The 17,919-nt window shown below is 37.2% G+C and overlaps 1 protein-coding gene and 2 long non-coding RNA genes across 3 annotated transcripts in view; 2 read left to right on the top strand and 1 right to left on the bottom strand.

The window, feature by feature from the left end:
* The window catches only part of RAB23 (RAB23, member RAS oncogene family), a 22,653-nt gene extending 14,298 nt beyond the window's left edge, over nt 1-8,355 (top strand). The window contains exons 4-7 of the mRNA XM_072408466.1: nt 2,139-2,295; nt 3,305-3,387; nt 4,356-4,448; nt 5,170-8,355. Of these exons, the coding sequence (XP_072264567.1) occupies nt 2,139-2,295; nt 3,305-3,387; nt 4,356-4,448; nt 5,170-5,309 (473 nt within the window). The 3' untranslated portion in view covers nt 5,310-8,355. The remainder of the gene's footprint in view (nt 1-2,138; nt 2,296-3,304; nt 3,388-4,355; nt 4,449-5,169) is intronic.
* A 2,879-nt stretch (nt 8,356-11,234) lies between these two features.
* LOC140328689 (uncharacterized) lies at nt 11,235-15,550 on the bottom strand. The gene is made up of 2 exons (XR_011920331.1): nt 15,220-15,550; nt 11,235-12,815 (listed from the first exon to the last, which is right to left on the bottom strand). It is a non-coding gene; the product is annotated as an uncharacterized lncRNA (long non-coding RNA).
* A 9-nt stretch (nt 15,551-15,559) lies between these two features.
* LOC140328690 (uncharacterized) lies at nt 15,560-16,020 on the top strand. The gene is made up of 2 exons (XR_011920332.1): nt 15,560-15,763; nt 15,896-16,020. It is a non-coding gene; the product is annotated as an uncharacterized lncRNA (long non-coding RNA).
* Nucleotides 16,021-17,919: the final 1,899 nt, after the last annotated feature.

Raw genomic sequence — 17,919 nt, 5'->3', positions numbered from 1 at the left:
CAAGTAAAATTATTTGTTTTACCCTTATTAACCCACTAGTTTATCTTAATTAGCCTCAATCAGCTCCTTCTTTCCACTTTTTCACTTTTAGCTAATATTTTCAGTTTTATCTGCAATTTTTTTTGTTTGCAATACTTTGTTCAAGAGTCAGATTTTTAAAACAAGATTTGTTTTTTAATAAAATCTATACTTGTATCTACAGCAGTAAAACAATAGCTTTAGCACCCCCGGATTGTTACAACTAGCCATACTATTGGCTGACTACCACCAATCTTTTTCTGTATAAGAATCTGAACCCTGTCATTTGCCTATGGGTAAAAGATTTTCTTATCTATGAGAAATAAACCCCACCCCCTTGGCTATTTTATCCCCTATGAGTTAACTGACCACATCTAGACACTTTTGCCAGATATATCTCAAACGATGACTATACTGCAATAACTCCTGCCTATGATACTAACGCTCCATCATCCATAAATAAGTCTAAAAACCCCTGAGGAAGCCGCAAGGTGAAACCGGTAGGTAAAGAGATGACCGCCCTAAAATCTATTTATATAAGCTATCTTTGAGGTTCTTTTTGTTTAGAAATGTCCCAAATGGTAATGGTCATACAATAACTATAGAAGCTGTCATTTCTAGGTGCTATTTCTAAGAATGTTAAGCTGATGCTTTTGATTCACAGAACAAAAGGGATAGGGATTAAAGAAAATGTATATTAATTTGTGCCATTGATACGGTGTATGTATCTTCAAAGTACTGAAAGCAGATTCACTCAGGTAACTAACTTTTTTAAAAGGAGATCAGCAATGGCAGCTCAAGCATGTCTCATTACAAATGTACTTACAATTTGGCAACTACTGTTACTACTTAGCTGTTTTACAAATGCAGGCTCCAGGGATGTCTTCCTTTCCCTGGCTATATTATCTAGTTTCTGAAGCCTGCAGCCATTGCAGTATGAATTCTGTTCTACATTCTTTTTCCTGCTCTGTTACTCTCTAGATAATAAAACCAAAACCTGTGTATAAAATGCTGTAATGGCAAACCCCATATTGTTGACAAGCCTGTTCATACCAATTTATTCTGGGATCCTAGATGGCAGCCTTTGTACATGCTTGTCTTAAGAGGACATTGCAGAGGCTAAGTAACTGGTAATGATACAGCTAGATCACAAGAGACGCTCTCAGTTTATCTGCAGGGATATCCAAATATTACCACACATGAATCATTTTTAAGAATGGAAACTTCAGCATGAGTAATACAGTTATATCTAAGGGAGAACAAATGCAACTAAGCCTGCAACATACAGAAATCTATTTTATTAATGCAGAAAAATGATCCACTAAACCACAGTTTATTAAAATTACAATTGTGACATGTATTTTGATCTTTATGTTGTCTGAATAGGTCAAGAAGCTCCATTGCTGGTTACATGGAGAGCAGAATGACAAGTCTCTAGTGACCATGCGTTTCTAGTCCACTTAAATCATCTAATCCTTTGATCTCTGATGAAGGGCAGCTATGTTTTCCCCTTTTTATAATGTATACAGATTTGACAGAACAGTGATTCATGCATGAGGAAAAACCATAGCTTTCCATTCAGCCATATACTTCAATATAAGTACATTATAATCTCAAAAGCAATACAGTCATATTGGGAATGAATGCAATCAAAATTCAGGTTGTGGTGGGTTTTCCTTTATGTAGTGCCACACATTGGCCATGTATTTCTAAATAAAAGAACCTTTTTTGCAGTACCTGCTCCTGAGAGCATTCAGACTCATGTCCTTTCCTTGTCTATTTAGCAATTGAAAATTGACAGCCTACAAATAAGTTTCTGACATTGTAATAGAAACCTCTCAAGAATAAATTAGTACAGATAGTTTTCTTGTCTAAACAACTTGAAATGCCAGTGATGCAAAACCAGAAGCCCTTCCACAATAGACTCCATACCATCAATCGACCATATTGTCAGTTTCCCCTTAGCTCTTCCTCTTTTATTTAGTAAACATTTCTGCTTTACCTGCAATTACATAAAGTATTGAGATTGGATTGTAAAGAAGGACATCAATAAAATGTTTTAAAATGTCATCTGTTCAGGATTTTCATCTACTTTTAACTACTTTTAACTTGTCTTTTAGGTGCCCAGGCTTGTGTGTTGGTATTTTCTACCACAGACAGGGAATCTTTTGAAGCAGTGCCCAGCTGGAAGGAGAAAGTGATGGCTGAAGTTGGAGACATCCCAACGGTTCTTGTTCAGAATAAAATTGACCTACTTGATGACACTGTTATTAAGAAGTATGCCACCATTCCCATGACAATGTCATTACATTGATCAAACTTCCAGATTTTTTTTTTTTTTTTATCTTAAAGGGGTTTCCGGTATAAAGTAAAAATCTGGAATGACTGTCTCTTACGCCTCAATCACCTGTCTGAAGTCTCAGCACAATGAAAATCCTGCTTTTATTATGAAGAAAGAAAGGATACAGAAGTGTTGACGGTTTTTGTAAAAGACTTAGGACATCCTTGTGTTTGAGAAGTAGTGATAATGTGTGGCAAATGTTATGTATGGTCATCTGTGGTTGTGTTATGAGAGGGAATAGCAAACTGGTACTCAAGCTAAGCATGTATGTTTCTGTAGCAAATGAATACAGTAGCAGCTAAAAAATAGGTCTTGGATGTGCGTTAGTTTGCTATAATTGTATAATTGCAAGAAAGTAGTAGACCATTACATTTTAAGCTGATGATCACTCGTCGAATGAAACTGCACTGACCCTGTCTGGTATGTGGTTTGTTTCAAAACTACTCTACAGCCATTCATTCTATAATGCACACAGGCTTTTTGAGCCCATCATTCATAGCCACAGTGTACTGGACCTTTATATTCGTGCAGGTAGCTAATTTTTGTGTTATGCAGGGTATTTCCCAATGGGCTTCTGTGCTTTGTATTTAAAAAGCCAGTCAAGCCCAACCTGATTTGTGATTTGTGCAGTCTAGTGAACTATCTGCCCCCGTTTTCCTTAGGGTTCATGGAACCCTCAGTGCACATTTGCCTAAATGTTTTGCTCAGCACAGTCAAAGCTTTTAAATCAGAAGTTTAAGATTATTCTGTTTGTAGGTGAGATTCATATATCCTTTTATTCTGGCCTTACATTTAACAACATGATTGATATAATGAATGGTTTGATTAAATTAGTGTGTCTTAAGGAAATGAAATTAAAAAAATTCAAACCACTGTTATCAGTGTAAAAAGATGGATTATATTTATCTAATATATGATGTGCTTGATTGTATTTTTTTTTTTTAGTGAAGAGGCAGAAGCTCTAGCCAAGAGATTAAAATTGCGGTTTTACAGAACATCTGTTAAGGAAGATTTAAATGTTACTGAAGGTGAGTGATGTCAGACGCTGCCCATTTATTTATTTATTTGCACCTAAATAGTTGAGGACCTGTGAGGCTTTAGGTTGGTACTTTCTCTTAATGTTTTCTTTGCACATATCAATATACATACTAAAGAGGGAAACTGTATCTTTTGGAATAATTAACACAAAAGTATTTTAAACCATAAGTACTATCATACTCTTTTACACCAAAATATGTTGTCCTAGCATTCTAGAAGACTGCTCATGGAAACTAACCACTCCTCTGGTCACCTGTCTGTCCCACGTCTGTGTCTGCTACTTTGCAACATGTCCTGCCCCGAACATTTATCAGATTTTCTTTCTCATCTTTTTTACTGTTTGCTGACTGACCCCCACACTCCTCGTCTCCTGTAACCCAGGTATAATTCCTCACTACCTGTAAAATACTTCTTAACTGGCCATTCTCCTGGGTACCTTTATACTACATATTTCCTGCAACTTGTCTCACTTTATTAATATTACAAATATTAATACATGTTATTTATATAGTAACAACATATTACACAGTGATGTACATTAAATAGGGGTTGGAAATGACATACAGATAAAGTGACTCAGGAGGAGAGGACCCTGCCCAAAAGAGCTTACGATTTATATGCCTCAGCAAGCACAGTTGTGTGCTTTACAAAATTACACCATTTCTCAACTCCTCTTTTCTTTCCTGTGCATTCTCCTTGCTTCTTAGTTATTCTGCTTACATACCCCTGCGCCATGCGTCCACTCCTAGAATATTCCTTTTCATGGGTGAGCAAACAAACATAAACCACACCCATTAAAAATTCTGTTTCTGTAATGTTCACAATATACATGTTTTTCTTTTGCCAGCTATTAAAATAGTTAACAGGTTTCACCTTTTTGTTCTTTTTTCAGTTACTGTATAAAAAATATTAAATGTATGCAGTGTGCATCTAGTAACATGCAAGTGTTCTTTTTCAGTTTTTAAATATCTGGCTGACAAGTATTTGCAAAGGCTAAAGCAACAGTCTGCAGACGACGCTGATGTACTGCACACGGGTGGCAACAAAATAGGTAAACACCATTGTTAATGTAATAAATAAAAAGCAAACCCAGATGAATGAAACCCAGGGCAGCACGGTGGCCCAGGGGTTAGCACTCCGGCCTTTGCAGCGCTAGGTCCCAGGTTCGATCCACAGCCAGGACATTATCTGCATGGGGTTTGCAGGTTCTCCCCTTGTCTGCGTGGGTGAGGTACTCCGGTAGTTCCTCCCACATCCTAAAAACATGCAGTTAGGTTCATTGGCTTCTCCCTAACAAGTTAGTGTTAGTGACACGACTATGGACTATGTACAGCGCTGCGTAATATGATGGCGCTATATAAATACTGTATAACAATAAAAATAATGAATGACTAAATGTTCAGTTTGTGGATTGCTAATAAACTCTTCATGAATAGCTGGAGCTGTCAGCATGCCACTATTTCTGCAAGGTGCCATGACTTGTACCTTATAAGCAACTTTGTGATTCTCATGGTGATCACATAATCAGGATCTAATAAGCATATTGTTGGTAACCGTAACATCAGAACTAGAAGTGCATGCAGATTTGAGTTTAAAGTTCAGACTTGGATTATAAATTTCTGATCTCTCATTGGTTGGATTATGTAGAGTTGAACTGTAAGTGAATTGTGCAGTATTGTGTGTCTGTGTGTGCAATATTACTAAATAAATTTGATATATATATTCATTGATTACATGTGGCAATTCTCTTCTGTGTATTATTATTATTTCAGGTGTATTTAACACAGCCGGGGGCAGTCACTCTGGCACAAAGACAGATGCTATGAATGGAGGAAATGTCATTAATTTAAGGCCAAACAAGCAGAGGACCAAGAAGAGCAAAAGTCCTTTCAGCAGCTGTAGTTTGCTCTAGAACTGTTCTGTACGGATAAAAAAAATTAAGGAGAACTGCAAATCTGGGACTACAGTGCAATTACTCTTAACACAGGAACACAGCCACTTCAGGAAACAGGTCATTGTGAGGTTTCCTCTAGAAGAAATGTGGACTCTGAGGCCACCTAGTGTTTGATATTGCTATCACAATTTACAAACTAAAGATTTCTCAGCAGAGAAAAGAATGCTGGTCAGTTCTGTATTTTTATTTTTGTGATATTGAACAAATACATGTATTTAAGATGAATTAGCTATTTAATATAAAAGGTTATACACTTGCAAATACCCTGAACTAACATGGAAAACACTACTTGGTACTTGTGCAATATCAATCATACACACAAGATAATTTATATAGTTTATGAATAATGCTTATTACCATCACATCCAGCATGTTCATCACTCTTTTTCATTAAATCTGACCAACAGAAAAATATTTTAATGTTGTAAATGTTTTTAGACAATAATCCAAAAAACGATGTGCATAGTGCCAAACTGCTTGACGTTGCGCTGCTGTTATATTCTTTTGGGTTTGTGTTTAATATTGGACATTTCTGTTTATCACATAATCCTTTAGTAAGAAGGTGGTATGAGGCTAATACAGTGGACAAGTATGGTAATAATAAGTATCCTCAATCATCCTATTCAATTCGAAAAGATTTTTGTGCAGAAGACTGGTAAATACAGACAGGAATGTGATGTCTTCTATTGGTCTGTACAAGATATTATAATCATACACACAAACATCTGACTGCTGGGAATGATGCAAAGACACAGTGCAGGTGCAGCAAAACAGGGTATTGTCTGCTTTTATAAACATTTCACATACTGTTACCCATTAGAACCTGTAGACCTATTTTAGGGTTTGTCTATACTAAAACTGACATTGGTTGGCTATTTCTACACTTTCTAAAAAGTGGACTGCCTGTCACCCCATCATGTCAGTTCTAGTAATAGTCATAAAGTCCATAAGGGAATATACCATATTGGTGGGTGCTCGGCCTGCTACCATCTATAAGAGAATTATTTTTGCTGGAGTCTTTATATCAGAAATAACCTGTGGCATCTGTCTGTCTTATTGATGATTTGCATGAAAAAATGTTTCCAAGGAAGCCTTGTGCAGATTCTTAAGTGATTTGATTAGTTTACTGAGAAAAAACTTGTGTTCTACAGATTACTTTCCGGTCTGATTTGAATTCCTGAGGTTTGGGCTGTAATTAGCCCTGCCCCCATCCTAAGCATATTTCATTGTAGATCTGCAGTGTTCTCCCCTGCCCCTCCTAGCCAGGTACACCATCCCGGAATTTTCAGTAATTACCCGTCTGTTTTTGGGTGACTACTGAGAATGCATCACCCGTCTACAGCTTCTTTCCAACCAGAGAACATTCTGAGGAGAACACTGATCTGTCTTGTATCACTATCCACATATTATTACAAGACAGATGGAATACTTTGGCCAAACTGATGCCTTGTTCCAGCTCCCATAGTATGAACTATTTTTGGAATATGGAGTTGTAGATCTAACCAAAAAGAGAATGATCTTGAGCCATGAAATCTCCTTAATATTTTACATATTTACCCCAAAATTCAACTGATTGAAAATTCTAATGTCTGCTCACTGAAATACTTCTACTACTATGACTCAAAGTGATTTGAAATGTTCCTACATTTTGAAATTCTTTTTAAAGTTTGGAAAATCAAAATAGCCAGATGGAACAAGATCTGGTGAGTAGGGTTGGATAGTCAATGTGATAAAACCAAATTCATGGAATCCTGTGAGCAGGTGGAGAGTGCTGTAAAAAGAACCTCCTGCAGCTCCCATCGCTGTATTTCTTTCAGCACCTCAAGTTAGGGTAGTGTTCTGCATTACCTGTGTGGCCTTTAAGATTGATAGTCATCAAAATTCATGACTCCTGCTGCCTTGAAGGTCTAGAATGTTGTTAGTACGGGGAGTATGGGGAGCCTCTACAAGGATTGTTGACTGGTTTCCATGTTTGCAAAATCTATTACTATATGACACTCAAAATGCTACAAAATGAACCTGAAGGTATTCACTACTTATAATTTCTAGTTGACCTGCAAACATTTTGGCACCCAAATGTATCTTAGCAATTGTTTTATCTGAATTTCCCCAGTCTGACAATCCTAGCAGGAGCAAACATTTTAGTTGACACTTAAAGGCCTCCCAGATCTTGCTGCTCTGTTGGTTTTAACATCTCCAAGTTGGCACATCACTTGTTTACAAATGAGTATGATGGGCTCATTACTCAAAATGTTTGAACCATGCAGAATCAGAGTTCACTACTTGATAATTCCTCTAATTAATTGACATGGTTCTGTCAATGATCTATAAAATCAAGAAATCTCAAAGATGCTGCAGATTTGCCTTTTATATGAAATGGCATTCTTTCAAGTGCCAAAATTGCTCTCAGATGCTTTTGAAAGTGGATTGGGCCTAAAACATTTTAGCGCCCTGCTAGGTCAAGGTAGAGAATGTCCACCAGAACCTCCTACCTATCCACATTAAAGATCTGCTAGTTTCCAAAAGACATGTAGCCATGCTGATCATTCCTTCACATTACATCCCTATTTATTGTAGTGTTGCCTTTTATGTTGGCGCTTTATAAATAAAGTAAAAGCCCAGAGAGGTGTATAGTTACAGATATTTTATTCTTCTTTGGCAGCGGTCAATGGCAGGCCAGCCTGTAATTGTGAATGGCTAACGCAAAGACAAACTTCAGCTCAGGTGCACTTTACTTACTGGCTCTCTAAACCAGCCCACACATCAGTCTGGAATGTGCAGGGCAGAGTTTTCTTCTACACGGTTCTTTTTGCATGTACTGAATCCGTGTCTGAGCTGTTGTAGACCAATAATCAGAATTCCCCACACCATACTCAGTTATTTGTATAAAAAAGGATTCCATAATAAAGCGACTTGTTAGAAGGTTTGGAGCAGAATCCAAGTTTACGTGTCTGTACAATAACATTGAAATATTTATCTTGTTTAAATAAACCACTTAAAAATATCTTTCTGTGGCTCTGTTATTTATTTTAGAGAAATGTTTAGGTGCCGCTTCAATAAAGAACTCCCAACTGCTCATTAGGTGTGGGTGGCTGTAGTGTAACTATTGATTTCGGTTTATGGAATTTTCATCATTGGACTATTCATGTAGGCTGAGCCCTCAGAAGATGAGAGAAATTACTAACCAAGCAAGGATTTCACTTTCATTGCTTGCATAGGAACCTCCTTGTCCTATGTTAGTACTGCTCAGCTGTTTCAATCGTCACAAGACTTTATATTTAATTGGTATTATTTGTATTTTATTACAGCGCACAAAATAATGTTCACCGAGAACAGATCCCAAACAGCTGTCATTCCTGCCCAGTCCTCCTGTACTTGGCTATAGATCTCTTTACCTACTTCTTAATTCTCTAACATTGGAGAATGTGTGCTGTAATCCAGGTTACAGGCTTTCATAGCACTGTGTTGGTATTTCCTTGCAGCAGGGAAGCAGCTCATTGGCAGAAATTTCTTTTGGAAAAGTTAACCATGGGAACACATTTTCTTTACATTTTTTCACTTGTAAAGTTGTTTTCCTTATCTCTAATTTCTTTGTGCTATATGCAAGTGAAACTGGATAAATTGTGGAAAATACTACATTTGCATCTGTAGCAAATGAACATTATGAATGCTCCCACTGCTGAACTGACAATTGCCCCAATATAAGTCAAAAAATCTTTCAGTTACACACCTTTAAAAACTAGCATAGAAATACCACACCAGTCTGAGCTCCATACTCTCCATAGTCTGTGTCAGAGGATCAGAACATCAACCAGGCGCCCGATTATATTGTGATATATGAAATAGAAAGTACTTGTGTGCTTTTTGGGATCAGACATTCCAGAAAATATAAGCCCTGGATTTACCTGGACCTACAATTGGAAGCCATTAAATGGAGATGAATACTTTGCTGGTCATAGTAGCAGGAGCAGCAGCAGTTTAGGGAAATCAAAAGGCCCAGACAAGAAAAAAAGTCAGACAGGTCAAATGAAAAAAAAATTCTAAGAATGAGGCCCTGATTGAGGGTTTTGTAAACTTTTGCCCATATTTATTTTGATGATAAATTATAATATGCAGTTCTGTGAAAGGCCAATGCAGTTCAGAGTATATTGGGAACCACCTAATGAATGGCTGGTCCAGCCCTCAACATAAATACACAATGTGCACAAATTAGCCAAATGAGTATCTTGAGGATTAATTTTAACATGTAACAAATACAGTCAGTCCAAATTGTTAATAAACCTAAATTATTTTACAAAGAAAATGTGAGCGTGAACACATACATAACATATGAAATACATAAGTTCTTCAATGTCATGCTAGCAAATGTTTTGAATACTGGACCCAATTTATTCCAGATTTGCTGATGAAAATGTATCTTTTTCAGCTTTGGAGAACTTTATTAAATCAGGCTTATGGAGTCTGTCAGTTTCTTGATCTGTTGTTGATTAGCTTTTTGCGCAGCTGCAACCACAGATCGCAAACTTTGTTCAGAGATGTGTACGGTTTTCCTTCCCCGTAAATCTCCTGTTTTAAGAAGGGCCCACATGTTCCCAAGGTTTAGGAAGGAGGCTATGTCGCCATTCTTTCATCCTTTACTGGCTTCTTGAAAGATACAGACTTTTACCTGTACCATCGTTTGAGGTGGGTTGTCTACAAACTGGCTGTAGGTTTGGGAGTTGATTTTGAGTAATTTTTAATAACAGCCCATACCAGTACCCCACCTCCACCTCGCAGGTGTTTAAGTTGAAGTGGAGCTCTGTACCTACTGCTGATCAGCCACCGCCCCATCAAGAGTCACTTGTTATTGATATTTCTTTGTTGAAAGAAGAGAAGCTGCCTAATAATTATTCACAGCTTGATATTGGGTGTTGATCTCCCTAGGCAACACCCCCCCCCTCTCAAAAATTCAAGTTTATACAGCATGGAGTTGGAATATATGCTTAAAAATAAATGGTCAAAATATATAGTATAGCATGGGCATGTCCATGCAACTAGAGTTGTGTGGGTGTAATTAGGCATGTGGTGAGGGACTGGAAAGAGAGGGATAGAGGTCATTTAAAGAAGTGTGGAAAGGGAAATATGCAGTTTACAGATTTTAGTTTAGTTTCCCATAGTTTAGAGATTTTTTTTCTTTATTCCAAATCCAGTTCATATTTCTCATTATGTTTTTTGAAAGATGGGTCTAGCTATACATAGACTTTTATACTCATGTACCAATTCTACACATTTTACAAGTGTTTAAGAGTCTGTAGATCTATAAACAGAATCTGGTTGTAGATGTCCATGTTAAATCCTCTGAGTGCCTGGATAAGTTGATAAAATAAGATGTTTTAATATAGACACTTGCATAAAGTTTTTGTAACAAATTGGTCCCATTGTAAAAACAGCTCATTATTATTACTTGGAACACCTCCACTTTTAGAGACTATGTCTTGTATGAGGGGATGGGTTATGTCTGCATGTGCTGTGGGTTTAGTAGTTATAGAAGGGGTTCCTTGAAGATATGAAGGGTTCTCCCATGATCAAAAAGGTTGACAAAGGCTGCCATAGGGAGTGACAATGTATGAGCCATTATCACAACATGTAGGTGTGGGACCAGCCTTGGGGTACACGTGTTCTTTGCCTTCTCTTTCTTCCTTCACTATTTTGGAAATCTTGGCACAGGAGTGTACACTAGGTGTCCTGACATCTGTGTCATGATTTGTTTTAAATCAATTATTCACTAATAGACTAAACTTTCCTGCAGCAAACTACTGGGCCAGCAAGAAAGAAAAACACAAAATAACTACCATTTTTACTGCTACTTTGGCATTCTGCTGAACAGAAAAACAAACACACACAAAATGTCAGAATATTTATTAAGAAACCAAAAGTATAAAGTACACATATTACCACCTACTTTGTCTTACACAGACACATGTACACACTATACCATCTGTTATATACAATAACTGCTTATATTGAGGTGCAAACAGTATTTCAAATACATGCCAACAGACAATACCTGAAAATGGTCATCTGCTTGGTACAGAAATCTTTGAAACCCGTAAAATAAGCACGCTGCCAATCAATGCCAATTTCATTTTTAAAAATGCTTGTTGCTGTGCCATAAATGCTATCGGAGCTCCTTACAGACATACTTGTTCCACATCAGTGACAAAGTTATCAAGGCCACTGCATTAGAATTACAGCCATGCCATCAAGAATATTAGTATCAGACTACATGCATTATATTGCAGGCCTTTGTTAAAGCATACAGTAATAGAGTAAAGGTGAAATGTGACAGCAGAAACTCAGGTTACACATCTCAGCCTTTGGACTTCGCCAGAAGTTTTTTGCAAACACAGTCATTCTAAAAGTCAGTGTCTGCATAAAGATAGGCTGTTCATAAAGTGTCAGCGCTCTTTGCTCAAGCACTGGATTGTGTGGAGGGTGCATACACATGCCAAAGTGTGGGCTTTTCACCAGACTCAGCTTAAAAGATGAAAGGTTTAGCATTATTATAAATACTTAGTACAGGGCTGCTTTAGGCTAGACCGCAGCTTTCCCTGTGTTCTAAACATTTGTTTTTCTTTGGGTTATCATGGTCAGGTAGAACCCAGCCATTCACGCCAATAGCAAGCATTGATATTTCATAAATGTCAGCACCAAAACAGCAACAAAATCAATATGACAAGGATTGCCCGATTTTCTTTTTTTTCTTTTTTTACCCAATCAGCTGATTCTGCTTAATTAGATAACCATTGTCTCATGAAAAAGTCTGTGACAACTGAAAACAATTTCTAAAAGTCTTGTGGCCCAGCCACTACATGGATCTTTTCCTGAATAGTAGCAGAAAAAAACAACCTTGAAAAAAACTGTTTTTTCTTTCAAATCAGACAGCTGTGCTGCTAATGTTTATCAATATACTGGAACCTATTGTGGTCCTATGTCCTAAGCAGGAATTGCACAAAACTCTGCCATGGACACCAGATGAACTCTTTGGGCATCCAATAAGAAGTATCTAAAAACCAAAGTATACCTCAGAGGAGCAGAAGCGTGATCAAGACAGACACTGGCATTTATAATCCACATTAGTGAAAATAGTACTGGGTGTAAAAAACAAAAATGATGCATACTCTGCCCGCTACTAGAGTTTGTAAAAAATTGTCACACCAACTGAATAACAATTTGTTCTTTGCAGAAACCCCTCACAGCAATATGCCGAGCCTTGGAGGTGGTAATACCAAGAATTACAGCACCCATGTAATTTAGGCTATGATCATGAAGTATCAGACAAGGTAACAAGATAGGCGGTATTCTGAGGCAACACAAATGACAAACATTCCCTCTGTATACATGAAGAAGCGTCAATGACCCATCTGATCTTTTAGGAATACATTTCCAGTAGGCTCCTTCTGATTGCTTCTCTAATGTCAGCATCTTTAGGGAAAGACATATAAATAATAAAATCAGTTTGTTAGAGGACAGAATCTCTTTCAGGTAAATATTTTATTAGTACAAAACTCATAGTAGGGGCCCATTTATATTTATGTGTTCAGCTTTAAGAATTTTAAAGGGGATTCCAGTTCAGGCTCATAACAAGGGTACCATGTGTAAAACACTATTTTACATTTTTAATAAAATGCAAAAAATATATAGATATAATATACACTATTGAAGGAAAGAACAGATATTTGTTTTCTTGTGCACTGATTACAGCTTAATTGAGGTGTGGAATAAAACACTAAAATGGTAAATGTAAATGGACCCCAAGTATGAAAACATAGGCATAGCACGTAAACAATTTTTTTAGTATTTTAGTAAAATTACAGTTGTATGGATTGGAGATTCAGTTAGGTTTATTGGATGTAAACATTGCCGCAGGTGTTAAGTTCACACAAGAAAACAAAAAGCAGAAACAACAAGGGATTAATAGAAATATGAATTAAGAGTCATTTTATCTATATAAAAAGATTCCATCTTTCATGTTTACACCAAAACTACATTGGTTGTTGTAAGCAACTGCACAACCTTTGTGCATGTTTCCTAGCTCTCCATTTTTATTCCATTTATGTTTCCATTTTTCCTTTTAAGCTATCCTAAATTACTTGAAACTATTGGATTTTATTACACAGTGTTCTGTGTGACAGCTGGGTTATTTTACCAAGCAACTGGCCACCGAACACTGGCTACAAAACCCAAACCAAACAAACCTTGTAGGACTGCCCTAGGTATAACCTTTATTTACAGTATGTTCTGTTACACAGCAAAGAAGTATAAAAGAGAAACCGTGATAAAGAGGACAGGGACCTGTGTTCCTCAATTAAATCTAGGAGCACAACAAAGCATCTTCTGGGGAGGAAGGGCATAGGTCAGACTGTAATGAGCCCTCAGTCAACAATGCATTATTTCGTGTATACTGGGACGTGGAGTCAAATCTGTTCAGTTCTTTGTTGAATGTAACACTTGAATATTCACATTCATCCACCATGTTCAGCATCCCCCACCTGCAACACACTTCCCCAAACACCTCCCGCTTCAGGGACCATTCACCCAAGAAAATCTACACAACACTTTTCCACAACAGGTGTGAACATGACCGAGAAAGTTTGCTGTGTTCCGCACAGGTCACGATTAGCCAACCTTTTTTTTGCTGCAAAAATACTTTTTTCCCACTATAAAGGTTACCATGGCATTGTTCACTAAATTTGAATCAGGTCACCTACCAACAGGTCCATCCAGTATTAAAGGGTTGCTCAGTATTTCAATATGTTGATCAGAAGCAGAGAATCCACCAAACAAGCACCAGATTGCCCAGAACATCCAGAACTCAAGCTGCCATTAAATGTCAGGATTTTCTGGACCATAAGAAAGGTGTGTCAAGGCCAGAGCCAGGTCCGAAAGACAGAGAAACCCAAACCCTTTTGGTTAAATGAAATGGTCTGTTCAGAGACAAAAGCAACTTGGAACATGTTCCAGGTTCTGGGAGCAGAACTGAGCACATGGTACTTATTAGAAGGAAGCTTCTTATGAGACCCACAACTTTCTTCAAAAAGTCAGTCAGCTCTAAAGAATGGAGTGTATGAACCTGCAACTAAGGAGCATGTAGCGCCTTTCTTTCTAGGCATGGATCAGAGTCTAGAATACAGCCAAGATCCTAAAAAGGCAAGTTTCTGGCCTTTTCAGACTACAGGTGTACAAAACGTCAGATGATTCTCATCCAATAATCGCCTCAGAGCTAGTATCTGACAATAATCTGGCGCGCTCATCCAACGCCATTCATGGATCCACAAACAATCGTAATACAAGTGAAGAGAGAGCACGGCAGGGTGCCGGGACAACAAGAGAGAGCACGGCAGGGTGCCGCTACGTTGTCCCTCCCCACTCCTTAGAGCAGAATGGCGCTGTATGTACAGCACTCGTTCGTGCATCGTGGAGTCTTTTACAGACATGTAGGACTTTGGTCGTTGGAAAGGATCTTTTACGATGCGTACATAGCCCTAGACTTTTCTTTCTTAGGATTAGGTGTTGTTGCTATCAGAGATTACCATGGTCCACATGCATTTTAGAAAAAGGTACCCTAAATCTCTATACTGACATTAATATCTTAAACAAAAATGTCCTGTCACTCATCTAAAATGTTTACTGTACTTAGTTTAGTACAGCACTAACAAAGACCCTTTTAAAAAGGGGAAGTTGTAAGATCCTTGTAAAGCAAAACAGAATAAATAAGAAAAACATGTAATTAGTACAAAGACATTCATTAGGCAGATATGCTACCAATATTGCAGGATTTAAAGAGACAAGGAGAAAAAAAATCATGCACACAAGAATAAAAACAAACCTTCATCCTGCCCCATGGAATTTATTTCCATGTCTTCTTCATGCGTGTCTGTAGAAAAGAAAATATTCACCTCACTAAGCTAACAATATGACAATACCACATACTAATAAAGTATAGAATAAAGAGTGTATATGAAATACCAGGGACACAGTGCTTTTCTGTGGTCATGAACTTTACCTAAACAAGTATCTATTTTTGATAGGTGTAAAATGCATGACAGCTGATAAGACACTGTCTTATTTTTTTTTGAAGGCCAAAATATGCTCTAGGGCTTATTTTCAGGGGGATGCCTTATTTACCCATGAAGAAGACTACAGTACACAGTTATTGTTCATGTTTTTTTTCCCCTCATCTCTCAGAGCTTTAACTATTTTTATTGTCCGTTTTTGGAATCAGTCTTTTTCAATTCTGGACCCACCACAACGAGATACAGTATTCTAAATAAGAAAACATCCTCAGTTGGGAAGTAGGACCTCCCCCTTCCTGCTGATGATCCTCTACTTTCCCCACTACCTGGCCACACTTTGCTAGTTTCAATCATTGGGCACGTACTACTTTACTTATACCCATGTAGAAATGTTGGTCCAGTATTATTTACTGCCTAAATGCAATAACAGTGTTTGTGTGTATTTTCTTTGTTTTATTTTGTTATATCTTTTTTTTTTTTTTTTTTTAGGTAAAAATGTCCAATGATCATCCACAAACTCTTTCTCCATTAGTTGTCCAGTGTTTTGCTTGCCCCAGCTGTTTCCTACTTTTTAACCAAAGAGACGACTGTCTGAAACACATGTCTGCAAATAATCACTATGTGCGAAGCATCAAAGTCGATGGTATAGTTAAAATTACAAATTGAAAATATGGTTAAAATTACAAATTGAAAATGTGGTGTATTTTAGCTTTTCTTTTCTAGTTTTTGTTATAAAGAACTGTTCTTGCCATAGTTATTTGGCTGGCTCTGACCATATTGTGCTAAACAAAGAAATTGCAGCAATATTTCCACTTTCATTATTGTACTAATATATTTGTAGAAATGTTAGTGCACGGTTAATCCAAGTCCTGTATCATATGCCCTTAGTAACATCCCCTTCAGTCAGCTGCTTTCTAAAGTACTTGTTGCTTTTTTCAGTCAGAATAGATTTCCTTTCCCTAGTTAAAAGCCTTCTTGTGATGGTTCATAGACCAAGAACGTTTTTTTTCTACTTCATAAACCAAACTTAAGACTTAAAGATTTGCAAGTTTGTCAGCTGCACATCCATGATGCTTGTCTCCTATACCACCACATCCCAAAAGTGCTTTACTGGATTGTGCGCTTGTGGCTGTTTAGGCCATTTGATTACAGTGAACTCATTCCCATGTTCAAGAAACAAGTTTGAAATGATCTGAGCTGTGTGACATATGATGTATTAGCATTGTAAGGTATTGCCATACAACAATACCAAGGCAGATTTGCATTTAAATGATGCTCAGTTGGTACTAAAGAACCCAAAGTGTGCCAAGAACATAATATCCACACACCAATACACCACAGCCAACTGCCTGAATCCTTTATACAAGGCAGAATGGATCCTTGATTTCATTTTTGTTTTTTTTAACCTGGATTTTAGGTTTGACCACTCCCCGTGTGATCCAACCATTTCTCTTCATGGAGAGTGTGATAGCTCCTATATTTGCCTTGTGTGTCAGAATCGATTTACAACCACAGGAGAATACACTGCTCATTTGGCTGCAAAGGTAAGAAAAAATAATAAAAGGTAATATTTAGAGTCCCTTTATCTCTCTTCCATAATGTCTCTAAATACAGATTATTTACAGTATTAATTGGGTGATTGATCCTAAGTTTATCTGAATTTCATTTTTTTATGACCCCGGAAGAAAGACCCTTTATGTGATTCAAGTCTCTCTAATATTGTGTAATAAGACACAAACATACATTCATGCTCAATAATTTTACTTAACTGAGGACAGATAATGGTCACATAACAAACAAGTCTAATCTGTCCATTTTAGCAAGGAGGTATGCCTATAGAGACTGCTAAATTACTCAATAATTACCATTACTCAAGCTTTGTAAACTTTGGCAGTGTACACTGGTTTGTTGACAACTATCCCGTGACACCCAAATGTGGACTTAACAGTAGCCCTTTGCAAATTCTTTGACACCAACTAGCTAGTTATTTTTGTTTCTCTGTAAGGACAGACTGTTTGTAATTTTGTTCTCTGGCAAGACTCGGTTATTAACTCTTGAATTTCACTTCCAGTCCTAGTACCATGCAGGAATAAAAAGATTATTTTCTAGCTTAGTAACCTGTTTTCAGTCTGGAGTTTCTTTGGAGGGTTCTTCTGTGGAAGCCATGCATGCTACTATTTTAAATATACACAAGTATATGTGGAGGTGAATTTGCTTTAAATGATTTCCTAAAGAGACCGTTTTTTTCAGGCCATTCATTTTAACAACTGTCTTCTCATAAGTTCAATACTAAGAATAATTGATTCACAATTGTATCTAGTTATACTGCTATATGGTTTAACCTTTGCAAATATCTGTGTGTTTGTACATTTCTTAGAACTGTAATCATAAAAAAACATAAGAATGATAGCAGAGAAAGACCAAGAGGTATGTCTTCTTTGACCCCCCCTTCTAATTATACATTAGAAATTAGGCATATGCAAATGTACTTACTGTTTACAGACTGTTTTTTT

Source organism: Pyxicephalus adspersus, chromosome 4 (assembly GCF_032062135.1).
Source record: "Pyxicephalus adspersus chromosome 4, UCB_Pads_2.0, whole genome shotgun sequence".
Taxonomy (NCBI): Eukaryota; Metazoa; Chordata; class Amphibia; order Anura; family Pyxicephalidae; genus Pyxicephalus; species Pyxicephalus adspersus.
This window is presented reverse-complemented; position numbering and strand designations above follow the sequence as displayed.